At 41.8% G+C, this 24464-nt stretch overlaps 1 protein-coding gene and 1 long non-coding RNA gene across 3 annotated transcripts; one reads left to right on the plus strand and one right to left on the minus strand.

Moving 5' to 3' along the window:
* Nucleotides 1-291: 291 nt before the first annotated feature.
* On the minus strand, nucleotides 292-1509 carry LOC109576063 (uncharacterized). Of its 2 annotated transcripts, none has more exons than XR_011562959.1 (2): nucleotides 1093-1509; nucleotides 292-572 (listed from the first exon to the last, which is right to left on the minus strand). It is a non-coding gene; the product is annotated as an uncharacterized lncRNA (long non-coding RNA). The 2 variants fall into 2 exon arrangements; XR_002183314.2 differs by having other exon boundaries at nucleotides 292-884.
* Nucleotides 1510-1516: 7 nt separating this feature from the next.
* ZNF502 (zinc finger protein 502) lies at nucleotides 1517-24049 on the plus strand. The gene is given in 6 exon segments (XM_070776208.1): nucleotides 1517-1636; nucleotides 7407-7517; nucleotides 8015-9568; nucleotides 15018-15025; nucleotides 22825-23076; nucleotides 23079-24049. Coding segments are annotated over 5 exon segments (2433 nt in total). The 5' UTR covers nucleotides 1517-1636; nucleotides 7407-7462; the 3' UTR covers nucleotides 23643-24049.
* The last annotated feature ends 415 nt before the right edge of the window (nucleotides 24050-24464 follow it).

Consider the following 24464-nt stretch of genomic DNA (forward strand, 5'->3'; position numbering starts at 1 on the left):
GGGTGAGGGGAATGGGTTGGAGAAGGAAGGGCTCGTACCAGCGCAAGGACAGCTTCCTCCAGACCCTGGGACTCCGGTCCTGCCGAGCTGACTTCTCTCGCCTCGGGCCGCTGGAAACAAGTCAGACGTGCCACTGTGGACAAGATTATTTTCCCAAAGTTCCTGAGAGTATGCTACTCTGGCCCTGCTGCTCACTTACCTCCAACCCAGGACAAATCCCTAACTTCTCTGAACGTAAATCCTCTCTTCCACTCAGGGTTAGGCCGTTGGGATGAAATGAGGCGATTGAAAGGGATTTGTAACCCTTTATTTAAAGGCTGCCTGGTTGCAGAAGCCTGCCATAGTTCTGTGGATGTTGTTTAGTCGCTAAGTTATGTTCAACTCTTGCAGCTCCTGGGCTGTAGCCTTCCAGGCTCCTCTATCCATGGGATTTCCCAAGCAAGAATACTGGAGTGTGTTGCCATTTCCTTCTCCAGGGGATCTTTCGGACCCAGGAATCAAACCGGAGTCTCCTGTGTTTCCTGCATTGGCAGGCGGGTTCTTTACCACTGAACCACCAGGTAAGCCCATTCCTGTGGATAGATGTGGGTGAGAGAGACCAACCCTAACTTGACTGGGAAAACATTTTTACTTTTACAGTTCAACATGGAGTACAGTGCCAGTTGACTCCCTCACGCATAGACGTCAATGGCAGGAGCTGCTGAGCCACTGTTCTTTTTTGTCCCCTGGTGGTGGTGAGCCCTCAACTGGGCAGACTGGGGCCAGCAAAGCCCTTAGTCAGGCTCAGTCCTGCCTCTCGAGCTGGTCTGGATTTACCATCACCGCTGCTGGGAGTTACACCAAATCTACTTGAAGCTTGAGAGTAAAAAGCAGAGAGGTCTTGGCTGTTGAGAGGAAACAGGTCAGAGGGAGGAGATGTGAAGTTATAACTCAGTTCCCAAAAGTTAGTCTGTTTAGATGCGAGTCCAAGGAACCATTATGCTGAGGAAGGAGCCAGCATTTATGGGTTGTCCCCATTGCCTATAAGCCAAGGAAAGGGGAGAAGGTAGGGCCAGCATTTAAAAAAAAAAACAAAAAACAAAAAAAACCTACTTATTTGGCTGCCACAGGTCTTAGTTGAGCACACGGGATCAGTTGCAGCATGTGGGATCTGGTTCCCTGACCAGGGATAGAACTTGGGTCTCCTGCAATGGGAGGACGGAGTCTTAGCCACTGGACCAGTAGGGAAGTGCCACGAGTTATCCTGTAGCAGATGCGATATATTACTCCCTTGCTGAGATGGCCCGTTCTGACACCCACCTAGTACTTTTTCCAACCCTAACGCCCCCATCTACAGTTTTCCCGAGGCATGAGGTGGTCACTGTATTCCGGGCAAGGCAGTCTTTCATGGGACAAGCCCTCCACTGGGCTTGGAGGGAAACCGACGGGGATCGCCTTCTACGAGGGTGCTATCGAGAGGCTCCTCTCAATTCCTAGACAGCCGAGGGCTGCGCCGGACAAGAGCCGCCGGGCCTCTGATGACGCACTACCGGCCGCGCCGCTGTTCTTCCGGCCTCGGCAGGTGACTCTAACCCCTGGGTCTCCGTGTACCTCACGGACAGTGGTCGCTGCCCTGTGGGGAGCCCCGGACATCACGGTGAGCGGGCGGGACCCAGGGGTAGGGAAAGACAGACACCGCACTCCTCTCGGCAGTGGCGGCAGCCCTGGTTTATGTGGAAACCCGCCCGGGCCTCGTTCTCCCCGAATATTTGCGTACCGGGACGGCCCCGAGCTCCTGGCAGCCCATCCCCGCTTGCAGCTTCAGCACTGCACTCACCAGGGCCTGGCACACAGAACACGCCTAAGAAGATGATGGCGTGAATGAGTGAATGATGATTGAGTAACGGATAAATGACCGAGACCTAGGACCCGAGTTCGGAAACGAAATCCTGGGGGTCAGAGTTCTCCGTTTGGGTACAGCTGTTTCCCCCAAAAGTCCTGCAGCTCAAACTTAAAAAAAAATTTGAAGGGACTTAAGAGGAGAAAGCAAATAGTGTGAAACCCACTAGCGAGAGAGTTTGGAGACCTGAGCTGTAATTCCCTGCGAACCGAGCCGGTTTCTTGATCTCTACTGTTGAATTGTCACTGCCTTCTTTTCTCTGCAAAGCTCATTTGACAGTATGTACTCTGAAACGTTTATGTCTAACAACGAAAGTTTACTATCCATTACTTGCCAAATATTACGTAGAATTTAGAGGCGGGACTACAAGAGTGAGTGACCTCGGAGCCTTGCCAAGTGGGAAGTCGCTTCCCAGTGTAGTACTGAAGATATATATGTGAGCAGACCTGTGATAATATTTTAAACCTCGTTTATTTGGCAGTTAACGAATACCAGGCACTGTTTGAAACAGTTGTGCATTTATTTAGCCTTCACAACATCTAATTTTCAATGAGGAAATCGAGGTCCGCAGAGAATAGATGACTTATCCGAGGACGCACTGCTATTAAGGACCCAAGGCTGCAGAAAATGTAGGTCCAGGGTGCTTTTGCAGCCTGGAGGAATACTTTACTTGGGGCCAACAAGCAAATCAGGAAGGGCTTCACAAAACAGTATATTTAAGTGTGGTGTTATGTAAGGAATTGTGGTTTCAGTTCTTGAAAAACACCTGGCTTCCCAGAATCCTTCAGCCGCTTCTAGAGGAGTAGCAAAGTAGCAGCAGGGAGAAACCTTACAAGACATGAGGAGGATGCTAGGTCCCTGTAAATTTTAGCAAGATGAAGTTTTTTATATATATATATATGTATATATATATATACCTGTTTTCCCCAAATATGGATTAAGTTTGATCCTTTTAGCATCTTAAAATCATGAACAGATATTTCACATTACTTATTTGTGTAAGCATTCCATTCTGGCCGACTTAGAAGCCAGGTGTCAGCCAACTGTGACCCATGGGCTAAATTTTGGTCTACCACCTGTTTTTGTTAAAAAAAAAAAAAAAAAATTGTTGAAACAAACAAGCTCACTTGTTTACATATTGTCTAGTTCTGTTTTCAAACTACAAAGGCAATGCTTGCCAACTTTTGATTTAGACAAACAGCTTAGGTGATCCACAACTGGAGAGTATATGTAACAGACTTGTCCTTCTCAAACGTGATATTTCTGAACTTATGTTGAGTGCTTGCTATGTGGCATATATTTTTATAAGTGCTTTATGTGAACTCATTTAGTCAAGGGTTTCACAGAGCGTTGGAGCTGGAAGGACTTGGAATATTACCTGATTTGTCACCTTTTTCAGATAAATAGCCTGTTCACATGGTCTATGTCTTGAGTTTCAGTACAGCTCAGTTTGCCACTTTGATCTTATTCTGAATGGGAAACCTATACCATATCCATTAGATGTGGCATTTTTTTTAAAAGGGTTTTTTTGGGGGGGGCGGGGGATTAAAACTCTGAGCCAGATCTTTCACTTTAAGATATTTTTTGGATTATGAAAGTAATTCATGTTTATTGCAGGACAAGTGAAATATGTAGAAGAATATAAAGGACAAAATAAAGTAACCCATTAAATGACCTAGAGATCAGTTGTTGACATTTTGGAGGGTCTTCTACTGTCCTTTTTTATGTGTGTGTTTTGTGTGTATCTGTGTAGTTGATAATTGTTTCTGTTTATTGAATGCTTACTTTAGTACTGGTATATATGTGCATATTTTTTTAGTGTTTTGTAGTCTCCTGTTTTAACATATGTATTCTCATGAGTATTCTTTGAAAACATGAGTCTTAATAATTTCATAATCTGTTATATTGGTATACCATCAATTTTTACTTGCCTGTATTTTCTTAAAATTATAGTAATAATGTGATCCTTGCACATAAGTCTCATCTCTGATTATATTTTTCACTTTTTTCTGTGATTACAGAGTTATTTATTTCTACAGGAAAACTTTCAAGCATTACAAAAAGAAAGGCCTTAAGACAACAAAAGTTTCAGACTTCTCTGGTGGTCCAGTGGTTAAGACTCTGTGCTCCCAACCCAGGGGCCAAAGGTTCAATCCCTTGTTGGAGAAGATCCTGCATGCCCCGTGGCGCAGCCAGAAAAAAGAAAAAAGTGTCCCATAATCTTATTCCTCAGAGATGATCGTGGCTAACAAATTGATAGATATTGTGAGAGATTTAAGTTATTTATTTATTTAGGCCATGCTGTGCAGCTTGTACGACCTTAGTTTCCCAACCTGGGATTGAGCCAGGCCCTCAGCAGTGAAAGGGCAGAGTACTAACCACTGGACCACCAGAGAATTCCTTAAGTTAGTTTTTAAAAAATAAAGCAGAATATAAATAATTGAGGAAATATGGGAAATAGAGGGGGGAAAATCATTCATAATTCATATCCCCATGGTGATGATTAATTTTCTTTTTTGGTCTTATTCATATGCATATTTTAAACATACATATATGATGCTACATTTGTATCTGAAATTATGACATATTGATAAATTTGAGGATCTTCTGAGATACATTGCAGGTGTATATAGTATACACCTGAGAATTTTGAGACTGAGAATTTTGTTCTGAGTTCCTGTACCTACAAAATGGTGATCATGGTGTCCCAATTGACACTCAGCATACAACTTTAAGACCTAATATATATAACTGGATTATCTCTAGAAAGATGGTACCAGATTACATTCCCACCAGTCGTGTGTGAGAGGCTCTTTTCCTGACCTTTGCCAGTTTTTGAGTTTTAGCATTAAAGAGAAATTTTCCAATTTGATATAAAAGTTAATTCTTCATTCTTTCAGTTCTCATTTTTTTGATTACCATGAAGGTGGAGCTTTGTTTTGATATGTTTATTGGCTTTTTGTAATTCTTGGAGTATTTGTTATACTACCCATTTTTCTGTCAGTTCATCTTTTTTCTTTACTCATTAATAAGAATCTTTTTATTTATCAGGTCCATCTACTTTTTGATGTGTAAATTTAAAAAATACATTTTTAACCCTTTACTCAATTTAGATTTATTTTGGTATGTGGTATGAAATAGGAATCTCACTAAGTGTTTTTTCCAGATAGTTAAACAATCTCAGCATAATTGGGGAGAGATCGATTGTTTATGATTAGAAATGCCAATTTTTATCATATATTAAATTATTTTACATATTTCTCTTAGGGGATTAAGAGTCTATAAAATCAAAAGCCAGAGTTTAACTTCCTTGTAAATGTGTAAACTCACTGTTAAGGTTTCCTAATTACACTCTCTTTTTTTTTAAGCTGTGCCACACAGTACGCAAAATCTTAGTTCCCCCACCAGGGATCAAACCCCCACTCCCTGAGTTGGAATGGTGGTCTTAACCACTGAACTGCTGGGGAGATCCCCTAGCTATATACTCTTGATGATTTTATCTGTTACCCCCAGAATTTCAATTACTCTCTTTATGACAAAAATTCTAAATATAAGTTTTCTTCCCATACCTTTCTCCTCTAATATCCATGTATGCCTGATATTTCAAACTGAGTGTATTTTTTCCCTCCCAAACCAGTGTTCCCACTCTCATTAAAGGTTACTGTCATCACTCAAGCTTCAAACCAGCAAATTGTCATTAACCTTTTCTCCTTACATCTCCCTCTAATATTCCTTTTGTCCTGTTGTTTTTTCTCTTAGTCAGCCCAGTCTCCTTATTGGACTGCTGTAACAACCTCTCAGGGGTACTCCAGCCTTCACCTTGCCTCCGACCTTCCACCCCTGTACACACTTCTTTTCTTGTACTATGGACAAAAGGATGTGTGTGTGTAATAGCAGATCTAATCATGTCACATCTTTTCAAACCTTTTCCGGTCCTTTTTGTGGCTTCCTGCCCAGTTTAGGGTTAATTCCTTAAAATGACCTGCAGGATTGTATTTGCTTGCCTCAGGCTTCATGGCTCATTTCTAGTGTTTCATACTTTGGCCTTACTAGATCTCATTCATTCTTCTGAAGCATGGGGCTTGATTCCTTTTATATACTCCCTTTCATTTTTCTTGATATCTTCTTTTCCCTCTTCACCCATCTAATCCTTACTTATCTCTTCTTCAGTGAGGCTTTCTTTCCCAGGTTAGATTAGGTCCCCTTTGCTCAGCATTCCACAGTGCCCAATATTTCTGCTTTGGCTCAGACAGTAATGCATCTGTCTACAATGCGGGAGACTCGGGTTCGAGCCCTGGGTTGGGAAGATCCCCTGGAGAAGGAAATGGCAATCCACTCCAGTACTATTGCCGGGAAAATCCCATGGACAGGCGAGCCTGGTAGGGTACAGTCTATGGGGTCTTAAAGAGTCAGACAGGACTGAGCGACTTCACTTTCACTTTCACTTTATTTGTAACTACTGGTGTAATTTCTTTGTTGAGCTGTGACCTAAGCTCTGGGTGGGCAGGGTCATGTCTGACTTTTTCTCCACTGTCTAGTTCTGATTATACCCAGACCCCACTCTACCTCATGAATATCTGTAGGATTCTGCAGTGGGTCCACTTTATGTCCCTGTTATGGAAGAGGATCAGGAGATCCCACCTAGAATCCTCCTAAACCTCTAAAACTCAACACTGAGGCACAGACCTTGATGAGAAGGCCACAGAGCTGGTCTTATTAATTACTTCACCAGACATCCTATTCTTTCATGTTTTCTGAGGTCTTCATTATGATAAACCATCCCCCTGCCTTCTGTTTTTCTTGAGATGTTTCCAGTTTTACTTCTCACTTCAGGCTTATAGGGAGAGAGATTTTTTGATGAACAGTTACAATTTTGACTTTCCAAAAACCAGAAACTTTCTACTATTTTTGCAACTCTTTGTAAGTCAAAAATTATTTCACAGAATGTTTTTTTTTAACTGCAGCCTACAGTTTTATATTGAGCTGTGCCTGAAGAAAAAATTTTTCACTGATAAGACACCTTGAAGAAAGGACAATCAGTGTATCTCTAGATTGTATCAAATAGAGAGAAATCCCTAACTACTATCCAGCTCCTTGACATATAGGGGAGGTGGGTGGATCAGACCTAATGCATTAGCCTTGCTATGAGGCCATTTCCCCCATGTAAATTTTGATTATATTAATTACCTTTTCTTTAGATTATTGTATAATGGACTCATTGACATGGATATTCCCATTCATAGTTATTTTTATCTTTATAAATAACATTCTGATGTATTTATCAAGTGCTTGAGTATTTCCTAATATGTTAGTCTGTCTGGCTGTCACTTGAACAGCTGACAGATAGAGTTTGTGAATCCAGAAAGCTGGAAGCCATCCGTAACACTTGGTGATGCAGGCACATTGCTATCCTGACAGGTTTTGTGTGAGTTATCAGATAGTATCCTCAGACAACAGCTCTTTCTCATTTTTCTGTTTACTGGGACAGTGATATCCCCTCCCCCACCTTTTTTTCCTCTATGAGCAGGGCTCCACTTCCAACCTTGAAGTCTTTTACAATCAAAGCAAAGAGAAGATTTGTGGATGTTGAATATGCAAGGAGCTGAAGAGAGAGTGATTGGAAGAGAGATTTGTTCAGGTGAGTGAGCAAGTGTTCACCAGTGGAAGAAATAGGAGGGCTTTGGAAATTTTACAAGAGAAACTGAATGAAGCTCAGAAGAGAAAATTGCCCTCTCTTTTGGGATGTTGGGGTGAATGTGAGTGAGCATCTCTTGGGGCCAGCTTTTCCCTGGTACTCATTTGATCTCATTTCCACTATTTGGCTCGTTTACATTCTCTCACTGTTTTGCCCTAATCTTAGTCTGTTATTTGTTTGTCTTTTTCCTTTTATCTCCCTTGTCTCTGATTGCCTCACTTCCTTGGTGTCTGCAGCTACCCATTTCTCATTAATGATCATCACCTTATCCTGGTGCAGATCTCTTCCACCGCTTATAATTCTGAATTACTTGCTCACTTGCTCTTATTGACCCTTACTCATAGGCCAGTATTAAGGCCTGTCAAAATGAGGTCCCTCTAAGTTAAGGGACTTCCACTCTGCCCTACACAAGAGACATTTACTGTGGTGGTTTTTTTCAGGTTGGATGAACAAGCCTGCTCCAGAGCAGAATGGCACTGATATTGAGTTGCCAGGGGTAGCATCAAAGAGATCCCGAGAGGATGAATACCAGGATTCTACATTTGAAGAAAAACGTATATATGAGAACATGAAGGAAAACCCTCCCAGAGAGGCTCCTGGACCACGCTTTTTCCGAGAAGGTTTTGGAGCAATAACTTTTATCCATAAGGAAGCACCTCCAGAAATGATTAGCCAGGAATATCATTTTGAGAGAGGCTTGCTTTTGACCTCAAGTCTTGTTACACATCTCAGGGTTTCTACAGAAGAGAGCCTACATAAATGGGAGACAAGTAACATACACACCAATGAGATTTCAGGCCAAAGTAAATGTTTGACCCTCTCTACACAGAAAAAATCTTGGAAATGTGGTGAATGTGGAAAAACCTTTACTCAGCGCTCATCCTTTACCCAGCATCAGAGAACTCATACAAGACCCTACACATGTGAGGAATGTGGGAAAACTTTTAGTCGTAGCTCATTCCTTATTCGACATCAAAGAATTCATACTGGAGTGAAACCATATGCGTGTGAGCAGTGTGGGAAAACATTTAGATGTCGATCATTTCTTACTCAGCATCAGAGAATCCACACTGGAGAGAAACCATATAAATGTAACGAATGTGGGAATTCCTTCCGCAATCATTCACATCTCACTGAACACCAGAGAACTCATACTGGAGAAAAACCTTACAAATGTAATAGATGTGGGAAGGCCTTCAGTCAGAACACACACCTCATTCATCATCAGAGAATTCACACTGGTGAGAAACCTTATTTATGCAACGAATGTGGCTCTTCTTTTCGCAAACACTCAAATCTTACACAACATCAGAGAATTCACACTGGGGAAAAACCGTATAAATGTGATGAGTGTGGGAAAACTTTCCATACAAAGGCAAACCTCTCTCAGCATCAGAGAATTCATACTGGAGAGAAACCCTATAAATGTAAGGAATGTGGGAAAGCCTTTTGTCAGAGCCCATCCCTTATTAAACACCAGCGAATTCATACTGGAGAAAAACCGTATAAATGTAAGGAATGTGGCAAAGCTTTTGCTCAGAGCACCCCACTCACTAAACATCAGAGAATTCATACAGGAGAAAGACCCTACAAATGCAGTGAATGTGGTAAAGCTTTCATTCAGAGCATTTGCCTTATTCGGCATCAGAGAAGTCACACTGGAGAAAAACCCTATAAATGCAATGAATGTGGAAAGGGCTTTAACCAGAATACCTGCCTCACTCAGCATATGAGAATTCATACTGGAGAGAAGCCCTATAAATGTCAAGAATGTGGGAAAGCCTTTGCTCACAACACATCTCTTACTGAACATCACAGAACTCACACTGGTGAGAAGCTCTATAAATGTAGTGAGTGTGAGAAAACCTTCCGCAAGTATGCACACCTTAGTGAACATTACAGGATTCACACTGGTGAGAAGCCTTATGAGTGTGTTGACTGTGGAAAATTCTTTAGACATAGTTCAGTCCTTTTCAGACATCAGAAACTTCACAGTGCTGAATAAATCTGGCATTCGTGTGATGGTTTCTCTAGGGAGAGTGCTAGGAATCTGGCCTAGGGGAGAGGCACAGGAACAGTTCCTAGAGAGAAGGATAAAGGAGACTTGGACACCATACTCAGAAGAATATTCCCACATATGGAGGTGGAAATTTGGAGAATGCAGAGCCTACTCCAGGTGGGCATCTGGGAATACAGGATAGGAAGGAAGTTCCTACTTTTCAGAGAAATCTTGGCTCCTTGCCATTCCTCTCCCTAGGGCACTCTAATAGCTGGAGGTGCCATTTATCAAGTTAACACTGTGTTTCCCTTATTACACTCCTGCCTTACCTCCCCAGCTTGTCGCCTGTGTTCACTGCTCACTAGGCTGGGTTGCCATTCCAAACTGGTGCTCAATGTGAAAGTGGCAGCTGTTCTGAGGGGGTGCTGAATAGCCTCTAAATGACCGAGGTGGCTATTGTGGGAAGGCTGCCCATCTGTGGACGTGGCCCCATGAAGGTTAGAAACAAATGAAAACAGAGTCATTAATTTATTTATTCAATAAATATCGGGATATATGGCAAGAACTGGGCTGATCGCTACAGGAATGGTGAAGAAGACTTTATCAGGGTGAGGGAGATCTGTCCCAATCCTTTAAAGCTAGAGGGTCACTTGGGGCTAAGAAGGAAATAAGTCAAAGCTTTTCTCAAATGCTGTCAGTTTGTGGGAGGGAAGGAAGATCTGCTCAGAGGGTCACAGAGAGGAAGACCTATCTTTTGTCCCTGTGGAATTATTGGCTTACCCAGAAAGGAAATGGTTTTTGCTGGGTTACCAGTGGTAAGAGGCCTCAGAGCAGGAAGCCTGCCTGTGACTGAGCAAGCCACCCACATATTCCTGACCTGGACTAGGGCATATTCCTGTCCCTTATCAGTTTGACTAGGCGACTAGTACACAGGGACCAGGGGATAGGAGCCCGCTAGGATCAGCTTGGGATTTGGTTTGTTAGCCCTTAGGGTGAGAAAGCATTCATGATAAAGGAAGGCAGCCCCTTTCAGGTTGGCTGGACTTGGGCATTGGTGGGCCAGTCCTTAGAGAAAGCTTCAATGATGAAGTCACTGTACCGGAGAAGGCTAGGTTTTGTGAAATCATGGCATTGGAGGTTTGTTTTTTGCTTTGTTTTGACTGTGCCACTTGGCACAAGGAATCTGAGTTTCCTTACCAAGATCGAATCCGTGCCCATTGCAGCGGAAGCGTGGAGTCTTAACCACTGGACCATCAGGGAAGTCCCAGCACTGGAGATAATCATAGATTCATGAGAGTCGGATGTTTGTTTTTATTAGGACTTTATTATTCCAGGATGTTTAGCATTCTTTGTGAACTAGAGCTATCTAAGGAACCCTTCTCATGGGATGCATTTGGAAAGAATTCTAAAGAGAATTACCTCTTTCAACGCTGAAAATCAAGATAGCATGATTTGCCATGACTGATGGCATTTTATTTTTTGAGTGAAAAGAAGGGCATGTTTCCCCTTTACTTCTCCATTCTCTTTCTTGTTCTTAACTGCTACCCAGAGAGTCAGCTGTGGAAGATTATATGAGGATAGCCTTTGATTGGTATTTGAAATAGTTTTCTATGCTCTGAAGTTTATATAGTTTTAAAAAATATGACCATTAAACACAACTAAAGTAAGTTAATTCTGGAATGGTTCTTTGGAATTCAGCATTGATTTTTTTTCCCAGAGGAACTGTCTTATAAGCATTAGTAACTACCAATAATGGGAATATGACAGAAATAACGTACTTTCCCCTCTCCAGCTATAAAGATAATGTTCTCAAACCTGCCATAGAGCAGTTCATAATTGAATAAATTAATGTCTTAGGGGAAAAAACAACCCTATGAAAACTGTATGCTCATGGAAAGCAAATGTCTGTATTTTTTCAAACACTAAAGAATTCATTGCTAGCACATAGTAAATGCTCAGTAAATGGTTATTTGTTGAGTTAATATATTTTAATCAAACTTCGCTTACCAAAAACTTTAGGAACTTCTTGACATTTAGAGTGATATTTATATACTGCCGTCTTTGGAGTCTTGACTGGAGGTTAGAGAGGAAAGGGAGAGTTTTCTTGAGGAAGAAGTCAGAAAATCTTAAGGGTGAAAGATGCCTCAGTTGTTAGAAAGATTTTCTAAAATGGAATGGACAAACCAAGATTTTAATCCTCAGGCTAAGAAAATCTGGTACCATTTTTACTTCCTGGAGAAGCAGAAAGAAAAAACTCATCAGCTTTACCCTCATCCCATATTCTCACAAATGCAGATATTTACTCCTGACTTTGTGTCAGTTGCTGGCCCACCATGTATCAAGTCTCTCCAGCTTGGCCTCAAGCTAGCTTCTTCCTCAGCCTTCCCTCATCATATCCAATCAACCACCATATCCAGTTGACTTATAACTCCTAAACTAGGAAGCCACCCCCACTGATAGTGCTTTATCCAAGCTCCCTGATTTATTTCCTAGGCTTTTCCCCCATTTTCCCAACTAGTCTTGCAGTTTCTTGTACCACTGGGCCATCTTTCACATGTCTTCTGGATGGTCTTTGCAAGACACAACTGTGGCAGCTCTGTGGTTCTCTCTGAATAAAGTGTTAGCCTCCAGGGGTACCTGAGTCTCCTCATCTGGCCTGTGCCTGCGTCATCATTTCAGAGGGCATTCCTTGCACGTTCTATTCCATGGTGCAAATTCCTGTGACTCATCATCATTGGACTCTAGTTTGGCACCTTTGCGCATTCTCTTCCTATCGCCTGCTTCCCTTCCCTGCTTCTGCTTGCTTGGGAGGCTCTCATTTGTCACTTGTGAATGTACTCAGGCAACAACTCTTCAAAGCTGTCCCTGATGTCACATGTTCTGTATGTCTGTACTTTTTGGCTTCATCATTTTATGTATCAGGTTATAATGGTTGATAGCTCAGTTGGTAAAGAATCCACCTGCAATGCAGGAGACCCCAGTTCAATTTCTGGGTCAGGAAGATCCGCTGGAGAAGGGATAGGGTACCCACTCCAGTATTCTTGGGCTTCCCTTGTGGCTCAGCTGGCAAAAACTGCCTGCAATGCAGGAGACCTGGGTTGGGAAGATCCCCTGGAGAAGGGAATGGCTACCCACTTCAATATTCTGGCCTGGAGAATTCCATGGACTGTACAGTCCATGGGGTTGCAAAGAGTCAGACACGACTGAGCAACTTTCACTTCAGTTTATAATGGCTAGTTTACAAATCTTTTTCTTCCCACTGTCAGCTCCATCAGGGCAGGAGGCATGTGAAATTTATTCATCTTTGTATCCACAGTTTCTGGCCTTTAGTAGGTGCTCAGTAAATACCTGTTGAGCTCAACTAAAATTGAGTCAGACAATCCTCCATGCCCAAATGCAGGTTGTGACTTAAGTCCACAGTTACTAGCAGAAAGGTACAGTGAATACAAGAGTATGTCATTAAGTGTTTGCCAGAAGTAAGAATTCTGAACCTTCCCCCAAGGTACAGAGTGTGTGGTCCACTCTGATACAGAGAGGATCTCATAAGCAAAAGTAATATGTAGCAAAAAATTTGGGGGGGTGTTGTGCTGTTACAAATTAGGCATTTAAATGTCCCATTATAGTTTAACAAAGTGTTTTCAGATATATTGATGTCATGGTCAACAGGAAGAGGAAAATGCATGCAGGTGTAGAAGCGCAGCTATGTGAACTGGAATATCCTTGTGGTAAGAGAGATAAGCTGAGCAGTGTTGCTGGCTTGGCAGGAGAGTAGTTGAGCTTGAAAATCCGAACATGGAAGACCTTGGGGCTCTGGAATGATGAAGAATTAGAATGTGTTGCTTATATTCAGTGTGTCGAAATGTAATTTGTGACTTTAGAAGAACATGAGATGAGGCCACATGAGATCCACAAAATGAGAGAAGGGAAGACAGAAGGATGGTTGAACTTGCCTGAGGTCACACAGCTATTCTCAGGTGAAACTGAAATTCCAGTGTCCTTGCTTTTCCCTCTGATTTCTCTTTATTGTACCTCTGCTCCATGATGCCTCTTTCCTTGTGTCTGTTATGCCCTTATTCTGAGAATGGGAGAAGCTCACTGTAGATCGAGAAGCTTTTTGGCCTGTAGAATAAGACCTTATTGCATGTAAGTGAGGCGGAGAAATAAGTTCATTCTGCATTTTAACACCATCTTTTCCCCTACATAATGCAGAAATCTAGTCTTGACCCCGGTAGCTCTAGTTTCACTTTCTTGCAGCTGCTGGCTAGAGCAGGGCTAAGGTCATCTTAGTTCAGTGGGATTTTTTGGTGTCCATTACTCCAATCCATTTTCCACCTCTCATTGAAGAAGCTCATCACAAACTGCAGTTAAGCCCCAGATTCCTGTTTCTAGTAACCTGCTCTGCCTGGGGCACCCCACTGCAGCGTTAGTTTCCACCCAGCAGAGCCTCTTGATAGAGATTCTTTGAAGTCTAAAAGGGAAAAAATATGTAGGCTTAGGATCTCTGGCATGTGGAATGTTAGGGCTATGGAGGAAGAAGATGCTATTTGATTCAAACGAATTGCTGAGGCTGAGACACTGGGTAAAAAGAAAGGCAAGCCCAACGTTGTTCTCTGGCCTGTCAGCTAACAGTTCTACAAAGGGTCCCCTTTTAGCTGAAGACAGCGATGGTTTCAGTCTGGCATTTCCACTCCTGTTTTCAGCATCATAAATGGACTCCATTTTGTGAAAATGGTCCATCTGGGAATTTTTAAAAATTTATTTTAATTGGAGGCTAATTACTTTACAATATTGTCCATCTGGAAATTTGAGCAGGTAACTTTGTTGCATCTCATTCACTTAACTGCTTCCTGAAAGCCTGCTACTGCACACTAGGGATATGATGGTAAGAAGTGTTAGTCACTGTTAGTCACTCAGTCGTGTCGGACTCTTTGTGACCCCATGAACTGTAGCCTGCCAGTCTCCTCTGTCAATGGTATTCTCCAGGCAAGAATACTGGGGTGGGTTGCCATTCCCCTTCCAGGAAATCTTCCTGAAGGACTCGAACCTGGGTGACAGCCCTATTTACCTGAGCTTGCAGATCATTGGAAATGCCTGGAAGTGGGTCAGGTGCCCTGCTGCCCATGGCTTCATTCCTGGAATATGTAAATATTGCCTGAATGAAGATCAGCAAGATCTAAAGTTTCTCAGAAGGGGGGCAGGGGTGCTACCTTGAAGGCAGGGAAAGTCCTGTAAGTCATTGCAGTCAATGGGGCTTGGAGCTGGGATTAACTTCATTTAATCCTGACAGCAACACTATGAAATTTGGTATCTTTGAAATTAATATCTTTCTAAGTGAGGAAAGTGGCACAGAAGGGTAGGTAACTTGACCAGGTTCACACAGTGAGAACCTGGGACTTCAAGGCAAAGCAGAGCTCTTGTCTTTTGGCCAATTGTGGATTAAACAGCCGGAGCAGTAGGGTGTTTTTGGTTCCTCTGAGGAGACCAAGTATCTGACGGTTGAGAATGTGTAGCAGGAATGGTTGAAGCCAGGTTTAAGGAAACTTTCAGAAAACCTTCAAAGGATGATGACCTGGAACAGAATTTTGGGGAAGGGGTGAATTAACCTGGGGTGAGAGTTCCCAGGGATGACCCCGACTCTCACTTGACTTCAGCATCCTTATTAGGGGAAGAGGTATACTGAGGTGCGTTTGCGACTGTTTTGGGGCGGAGGAGGAAGCCCGGCGGCTTGCCAGGGAGGAGACGGCTGCATTTGCTGGTGCGGCGTATTGGCGTCAGGCTGGGCCGGAGCGCAGGCGGACCTGCGCCTGGGAACCCGCAGACGCGAGAGGGCGGAGAAGTGCGGCGGGCGGTGCCTCGCGGTTCGCTTGGTGAGCAGATTTAGCCGTCCCCGGCTGCGGCTGGTCCCAGGAGTTGAGCTGGCCTCAACGCCTCTTCTTTTCGGGCGAGCCAGGCCTTTGGAGCACAGGCCGGGGGGTTGGGACCGGCTCCCTTGGAGAGGGAGGGACGAAGGCTGTACCAGAGCCCTGGTCTGGGAGGCCGGGCTCCATTTATTTGTACTTGAGTGAGCGAACTCGTGGGTTACTTCCGTTTTCTGTCTCCTAGAAACGAATACTATCCCTCGTTTTGCCACTTCACAAAGTTGTGCGGGTTGAATAAGTGAATGTGCAAGTTATCTCTTTCCTTTCAGTAAGTTTTTATTCCTAATAGCAACAGGGTAGGTGCTGTGTGAAGACCTCCAGACTCAACAGTTTAACAGCGGGTGCTATGTATTGTCGGAGAAGGCAATGGCACCCCACTCCAGTACTCTTGCCTGGAAAATCCCATGGACTGAAGAGCCTGGAAGGCTGCAGCCCATGGGGTCGCTGAGGGTCGGACACGACTGAGCGACTTAGCAGCAGCAGCAGCAGTATGTATTGTATGCTTATCAGCCGGTATTATTCTAAATACGGTCCATGCATTAAATCGTTTATACATCATCTCAACCCTATGAAGGTAATTAGCAGCTCCATTTAACATTTAAGAATGGAACACATAAAAGGTAAAGTAACTTACCCAATACCACTTGTTGGCTAATAACTGATGGAATGTGGATTCAAACCCAAGAGACTGCCAGCTTCGAGCTCATGTTATATACTTGTCTTCAAAGTTTAGTGGAGGGAGATGGAATGTAATCAGAGTGTTAAACACAGAATGGAAAGTACTACAGTAGATATGTGTGACATTCTTTTAGAATGTTGAGAAAGTGCCTTGGAAAGATAAAGAAAACTTTTCTAGAGGAAGTAATGTGGTTCATACTTGACCTGAATATTAAAATTGTTTAGAGGTGGGAATTAATCTAATTAGAAATTTGAAGGTAATTAATTTGTTCGGTGTCAAGAGGTGCTAGTGGATTGGGACAGATTAGACTGGAAATCCTGTCACTGTCTTCTGATACAGTATTCTTTCCTTTTTCTTCATAGGGGTTCCTAAAACCTTTCCTCTTAGGTGAGATCCCTAACATCTTCCAATAGGCTTCCCCTGTCTTTTGTTGGAGATTCTGCTTCACACTGAGACTGTCTTATTTTCCTGAAATTCATCAGCCTCTGATTGTGAGACACTTAAGTGCTGGGGTGTTGTCCTGTTGTTCACTTTGTAAGGCAAGTGCAGAGAAAAAGAAACGAGCCGGGCAGTCACGCAAGAAAAAGAGATTTATTAGAGGGAAAAGAGGATGACTGGCTCTTAAGGAGAACCAGCATTCTCCCTTTCTGATGGAGTCCTTCTTATACTCCACCAATGAAAAATTCTCTGAAGGGATAGTCATGTAGCCAGAGGTCTGGAATCTGGTGGTCTCACAGCTTTGAGAAGATAGACTCCAGTGAGATAACAGGATGACATTTGGGCAATTTGGTCAGTCTCACAGATCACCTGATTTATTATCTGTTTTCGAGGTTGACATAACAAGCTGTCTAATCAATGAGACCCCATGTGGGCCCTATCACACTTAGCCTATTTGTTTATTTATTTTGGCCATGCCAGGCAGCATGCAGGATCTTAGTTCCCTGAGCAGGGATCAGACCCATGCTCCCTGCTGTGGAAGCCCAGAGTCTTAACCACTGGACTACCAGGGAAGTCCCTCAGCTTATTCTTAACAAGAGGCCATCTCACTGCTTGACAAATAGTGGCTGCTCACTTAGTACTTTTCAAATAAATGAATAACGAGCTTCAATCAAAGAGGGAGTGAAAGGGCTTGATTTGAGATTTTTGCTTTTTCCCCATCTATCTTTGGAGTCAAAGGATCACAAAATGTTGGTACTAGAGGAAGCTTTAAATATTTTTTTTTTCCACAGATTAAAAAAATCTAATTTTTCATTTCACAGATTTAAAAAAAAAATGAAATCACAACTGAAGTTGAGTGACTTGCTTCAGGTTAGCAAATGAGATAGTGGAAGAGCAGAGACTAGAACCCAGACATTTTGATTCAGTCTAGTGCTTGTCTCATTGCCTTTCACTATTGCCCCACAGTCTTTGATTTTTGAAATCAGGGACTTCTCCATTAGGTTTGGAGTGTGTGTATGGGGTAGGGTGGGGGATGTTGGTTGGTGGGCTCCAATCTTATTCCTGGTGGAGAAATTTTACCCCAGGATGCTTGGTCCTTAAGGGCACCAGCCCTCTTTTTTTGTGCATTGTGACCTCTCCCTGACTTTTCATCATTAGTGATACTCTCCCAGGAGAATGACATGCTTTCATTTAGACTTAAAATAGTCATTTTGGGTATGGATGGGATATTCCTGGATTCCCCTGAATCTAGAGTATGAAAGAAGTAAAGTAAGCTAACAGTTTATGGGTAGTCTTTCTCGTCCCTCTGCACCTCAGATTCCTACTCTTCCTCATGGGAAGTGTGTCCAGGAGGCAAACGAGTGTTGCTTGCATCCCTAACAACTTGTCTCTGGGTAAGTGAAATCTAACTAGAGCCCAGGATGGGTTGCTATGGGAGTGTTATGGGCCATCATTAGGCAGACTTAAGGTGGAAACCACCAAGTGACCGCTAAACCTAGACCTTGCAGACTGCAAACACAGAACTCTCCAGAAATGGGACCATCTTACTCAAATTAGAGGAGAGTGGCTCGTTGTGAAAGAAGGCTCTGGAGTAATTGGTTACAGGATAGATCAGAGTGTGCAGTAATTTATTATCATGGATACTTAAACTCAAGTCAGGTGGAACACCCTGAAACCACTCACTGAATTGCTAAGTATGATGGTCTAATCATGTAGTGGTCAGAAACTGATAGTAAGGACATCCCTGGTTGGTCCAGTGGCTAAGATGCTTTGTTCCCAATGCAGGGGCCCCAGGTTCCATCCCTGGTCAAGGAAATAGATCCCACATAGTGCAACTAAGTTTCCATGCCACAGCTCAAGATCCCACATGCCAAAGCTAAGATCTGGCACAGCCAAATAAGTAAATAAAAAGAAACTGATATAAATTATTGGAAGACCCGTTGTAAAGGTGAATTAAATGTTTCCCCAGAGGGTATGCAATGGGTTCCTGGCTTTGTTTGGAACAAGAGCTAGAGTAATCACAACCATTGTTATTGGCCATCAGAAGGCAATGTGGAGCCTGGGTATCTGTTAAACTTAGTAAGAATAGTTCTAGGTGAACTGGATTTTTAGGTAATGGGAACTCTGTGAATAGATACGACTATTTATTTCCCAAAGAATTCATTCTAGTCTAATATGTACACGCAATACATGTATACGTATGTGTCTATGTGTGCTCTGAGAGATCCTAGAAGAAAAATGTCAACAGTTTCTTTTGGATGGTAGGGTTTCAGGTAATTTCATTTTTGGCCTAATCATTTTTTATGATATGTTTCATTCTATATAATTAAGAAAACAAAATGATTTTTGTTTGGGGACAATAAAATTAGAGGAAATAAAGACGTGCTTAGAGTTTTGGTTTTCTATTTAGCTGTGTGAACCACTTAGAGTTTATTTTTGTGTTTAGTATGTCCATAATGGAAGTTTTATACAGCAGATAAAGATAAATTCACACAAAATAGTCACTTTATTAACAACCATTGTGGTACAAGACTGCCCAATCAGATCAGTCTCTGACCATAAACCATTAAAAAAAATGTATTATAGTTGACTTACAATGTTATGTTAATTTCAGGTGTACAGCAAAGTGATTCAGTTATACATATACATATATTCAGTCTTTTTCAGATTGTTTCCTCATATAGGTTATCAAAGAATACTGAATAGAGTTCCCTGTGCTGTAGAGTAGGTCTTTGTTGGTTATCAATCTTATAAATAGTAGTGTGTGTATGTTAATTCCAAGCTCCTGATTTATCCCTTCTGCCCACGTTTCCCTTTTGGTAACCATACATTTGTTTTCAAAATCTGTAAGTCTGTTTCTGTTTTGTAAATAAGTTCATTTGTATCATTTTTTTTAAATTAGAGTCCACATATGAGGATATCATATAGTATTTGTCTTTCTCTGTCTACTTTACTTCACTTCAATTCAGTTTAGTCGCTCAGTCGTGTCTTTGCGACCCCATGCGCCAGGCCTCCCTGTCCATCACCAACTCCCGGAGTTCACTCAAACTCACGTCCATCGAATCGGTGATGCCATCCAGCCATATCATCCTCTGTCGTCCCCTTCTCCTCCTGCCCCCAATGCCTTCCAGCATCAGAGTCTTTTCCAATGAGTCAAATCTTCGCATGAGGTGGCCAAAGTACTGGGAGTTTCAGCTTTAGCATCATTCCTTCCAAAGAAATCCCAGGGCTGATCTCCTTCAGAATGGACTGGTTGGATCTCCTTGCAGTCCAAGGGACTCTCAAGAGTCTTCTCCAACACCACAGTTCAAAAGCATCAATTCTTCAGTGCTCAGCTTTCTTCACAGTCCATCTCTCACATCCATACATGACCACTGGAAAAACCATAGCCTTGACTAGACGGACCTTTGTTGGCAAAGTAATGTCTCTACTTTTCAATATGCTATCTAGGTTGGTCATAACTTTTCTTCCAAGAAGTAAGCGTCTTTTAATTTCATGGCTGCAGTCACCATCTGCAGTGATTTTGGAGCCCCCAGAAATAGTCTGACACTGTTTCCACTGTTTCCCCATCTATTTCCCATGAAGTGATGGGACCGGATGCCATGATCCTCGTTTTCTGAATGCTGAGCTTTAAGCCAACTTTTTCACTTTCCACTTTCACTTTCATCAGGAGGCTTTTTAGTTCCTCTTTACTTCACTTAGTTCATCTTTAAGTCCAAACATGTTACTGTAAAAGGAATTATTTTGTTCTCCTTTAGGACTGAGTAATATTCCATTGTATATGTGTATCATATCTTCTTTATCCATTCCTCTGTTGATGGACATTTAGGTTGCTTCCATGTCTTGGCTATTGTAAATTGTGCTGCAGTGAACATTGGAGTGTATGTACCTTTTCCAATTATGGCTTTCTCTGTATATACCCAAGAGTGAGATTGCTGGATCATATGATAGGGCTACATTTAGCTTTTTAAGAAACTTCCCTACTGTTCTTCATAGTGGCTCTTACCAATTTCCATTCTCACCAACAGTATAAGAGGGTACCCTTTTCTCCACACCCTCTCCAGCATTAATTGTATTTCAATGATGACCATTCTGACCAGTGTGAGGCTATACCTCATTGTAGTTTTGATTTGTGTTTCTCTGATTAGTGATGTTGAGATCTTTTCATGTACTTTTTGTCCATCTGTAATTCTTCTTTGAAGAAATGTCTATTTAGATCTTCTGCCTATGTTTTGATTTTTTTTTTTGACATAGAACTGCATGATCTGTTTGTGTATATTGGCGATTATGACTGTAAACCATTTGTGCAGATATACCAGTGTATACCAGTTGACTCTCAGCCCCAGTAGATCCATATGTATAAACATGAAATGATCTCAAAGACATATTCCTTAGTGAAAAAAGCATCAAATTGCATAGCAGCATCTAGAAACAATTTTATTTATGTAAAAAAATCAAATGCTATATATGTGTAAAAAATATGTAGAAAAAAGACTGAAAGTATATACTACAAATTATCTCTGGGAAGGAGATGGGTTTGTTCTGGTAGAGTGGAGTGGTGATGGTTATACAAATTACAGTTTTATCCTATATACCTTCGTGTTATTATAATATTTTTAAATGAGGATACATTCATGTGTAACTTGTATAATTAAAATAGAAGGTGGCCTCAGGAAATAAGAATGTGTTTGTGTCTCCAGACCATCTAGAGAAGAGATTGCTCTGATGGTGGGGTGCCTGAATATTTCTTCTCTGATTCTGTGCAGCTTTATGAGTGCATCAAAGTTTGATGCTGTTAAGATTGTCTAAGTAGTCCACTCTTTCTCCACTTCTGTGCTTCCTGAGGCGTGTCCTGATGACAATTTGGTTGTCATACAGTTTTTCTATAGTGGGGAGAATGAATTAACCAGCTGGATGTTAAGCATAAAAAATTTTCACTGTAAACTAGTAAAGTGACTTTGTGTTTGCTACATCATTCTCCTTGTGAATTTGATTAGTACATGTCAGATAATGAAGAATTTTTTTGGCTTCAAAGGTGAGGGCCAGATCCTGGTTGTAGTGAAGTTACTATCCAGTAGGGTCTTCTTCCCTAAGGACCACCTCTATCTTATTTTTCTGTAAACAAAACAGTGGTATATTAGTTTCTTTCATTGAGCAGAGCTCTAGTTTCCAAACCTATGAGATTTCCCAATTGTATGTAGGGGGAGAGCAGTGGATGCTGAATGTTTTGGAGAGAGAGAGGTCCAAAGAGACATTATCAAGGTGAGTGAATAGGGAAGGATTGTTGAGATGGACCTAGCAAATGTTACAGCCTGGATGACCTTTGAAATCTTGACAGAGAAGCTCTTCAGTTATCACTAGTCTGTGAAGATACTACTATAGGCAACCAAAGGAAACATCATTACTTTTCACCCATTTTTTTGAGGACTAGAGACTAGGTGAGTAGTAATTTTCCCCAACACTTAAGTTACCCAAGATTCAGTTCAGTTCAGTCTCTCAGTCGTGTCCGACTCTTTGTGACCCCATGAATAGCAGCACGCCAGGCCTCCCTGTCCATCACCAACTCCCGGAGTTCCCAAGATTAGTATCTTATTATTCTATTTATCAGTCTGGATAATCCTAAATTACTGGATCAGGTTTTACTATTTGTGTGTTTCAGAATAAATCACAATAGGGAAGTTTATAGATTTCCCAAGACCTGTCATTATTTAATCTCTTTCTGCCAATCACCTATTCTAATCCCTGCTCCATCATTGTAATCTTCCTCTGTTATTGACAAGAGGATAAAAATCAGGGCTCTACAATGCAGGTCCTCTGTTCTGCACGTAGGATATTTTCCTTTGTGAATTTTTTTCAGGTGAGAAAACCAAGCCTGATGGCACAGTGTTAAATGACTTGAAAAGATGTGGAAGATCCGAGAACCTGGTCATCTGAGGTTTGCATTAGGAGAAGTTGAAGATGCATGCTGAACAAGGACTAGGAGGGGAAACTGTGAGGAATGACTGGGAGGACACCACAGGCACACAGACCTTTTACAGGAGAGCAGTGTTACTCTAAAGACAATTATCTTCGAGAAAGTACCTTGTAAATATTATGAATTTGACAGAACATTTCTTGTAAACTGGAGCCTATCAGACTCCTTTTATTGTTACAGACAGCATGAGTTCCAGCCAGATTTCACTGCACATGAAACATCAGAGATTTAACAGGTAGAAGAAACCTTCAGAATGTAGTGAATGTGGGAAGTGTTTTACTCAGAGATCATCTCTTACCCAGCCTCAGAGGATTCACACAGGAGAGAAGTTCTATGTATGTACTGAATGTGGAACTTGTTTCCGTAAACAGTCAAATCTTACTCAACATCTTAAGATTCATACAGAAGAGAAACCTTATAAACGTAATGAATGTGAGAAAGCTTTTCAAACAAAAGCAGGGCTCATCCAGCATCTGAGAATTCATACTGGGGAAAAAAACCATATAAATGCAGTGAATGTGGCAAAGCCTTTTATCAGAGTCCATCCCTTATTAAACACCTGCGAGTTTACACTGGAGAGAAACCCTGTAAATGTGATGAGTGTGGCAAAGCCTTCAGTCAGAGGATATGCCTTACTCGTCATCAGAGAAGTCATTCTGGAGATAGACCTTATAAGTGTAATGACTGTGGGAAAGCCTTTAATCAGAGAGCATGCCTCATGCAGCATTGGAGGATCCACTCAGGAGAGAAGCCCTATACATGTACCAAATGTGGTAAAGCTTTCACTCAGAACTCTTCCCTTGTTGAACATGAGAGGACTCACACTGGAGAGAAACTTTATAAGTGTAGTGAGTGTGAAAAAACCTTCTGCAAGCAAGCACACCTTAGTGAACATTACAGAATTCACACTGGAGAGAAACCTTATGAGCATGCTGACTGTGGGAAATCCTTCAGGCACAGCTCAGCACTTGCGCGACATCAGAGGCTTCATGCTGGAGAATACACTCGAGATACAACCAGGGTGAAATATGAAAACAAGGTTTTTTTCCAAAATTCTTAGGAGATTAGGATTCAGCACTAGCTTAGCACTTGCACGACATCAGAGGCTTCATGCTGGAGAATAAACTCGAGATACAACCAGGGTGAAATATGAAAACAAATTTTTTTTTTCAAAATTCTTAGGAGATTAGGATTCAGTCTTTGGCTGGGATGAATATTTCATGTGTTGCACAAGAGGCAATTGTGTCCTAAAAGTTAAGAAAATAGAACTAGACAGTCTTGAGTTTGAGGGCTTCTCTGCCACTTAATGGGTGTCTGACCTTACCTGTCTGAGCCTCAGTTTTTCCCATCCCCCCTAAAAAATAATGATGATACTTACTATGGTTATCTTGAGAATAAAATGAATTGTATATAATAACTAACTGCCGTTAGTTGATTTTGAATGATAGATGTTCCAGAAGTTAATAAATTTGTTATTGAAAACAAAGTTCAACACCCTTTTTCTTTTGGTTCCATAATGTATTTTTTCTAAAGAATATTCTTGTAATTGGACTGTGATTTCATACTTAATCTACAGAAGGCTATTTAAGCTATGATGTGAAGATTTAAATAGGAGAACACATTTAAGACCAGTTTTTCCTTGAAAAAAATTCAAATTTAATCAGAGAAGGAAGAAATTACTGAGATTTGTGTGAACATTTTGGGTACTCTAAAGAGCTTTATGTAGATTTTTAGATCCATTGTATGTATGCTGTGCTAAGTTGCTTCAGTTGTGTCCGACTTCGCAAACCTGTGGACTGTAGCCTGCCAGTCTCCTCTGTCTGTGGGATTCTCCAGGTAAGAATACTGGAGATACAGAGATATGCAGATGGGAGTGCCTCAC

The sequence above is a fragment of the Bos indicus genome, chromosome 22 (genome assembly GCF_029378745.1).
Source record: "Bos indicus isolate NIAB-ARS_2022 breed Sahiwal x Tharparkar chromosome 22, NIAB-ARS_B.indTharparkar_mat_pri_1.0, whole genome shotgun sequence".
In the NCBI taxonomy this organism is placed as follows: Eukaryota; Metazoa; Chordata; class Mammalia; order Artiodactyla; family Bovidae; genus Bos; species Bos indicus.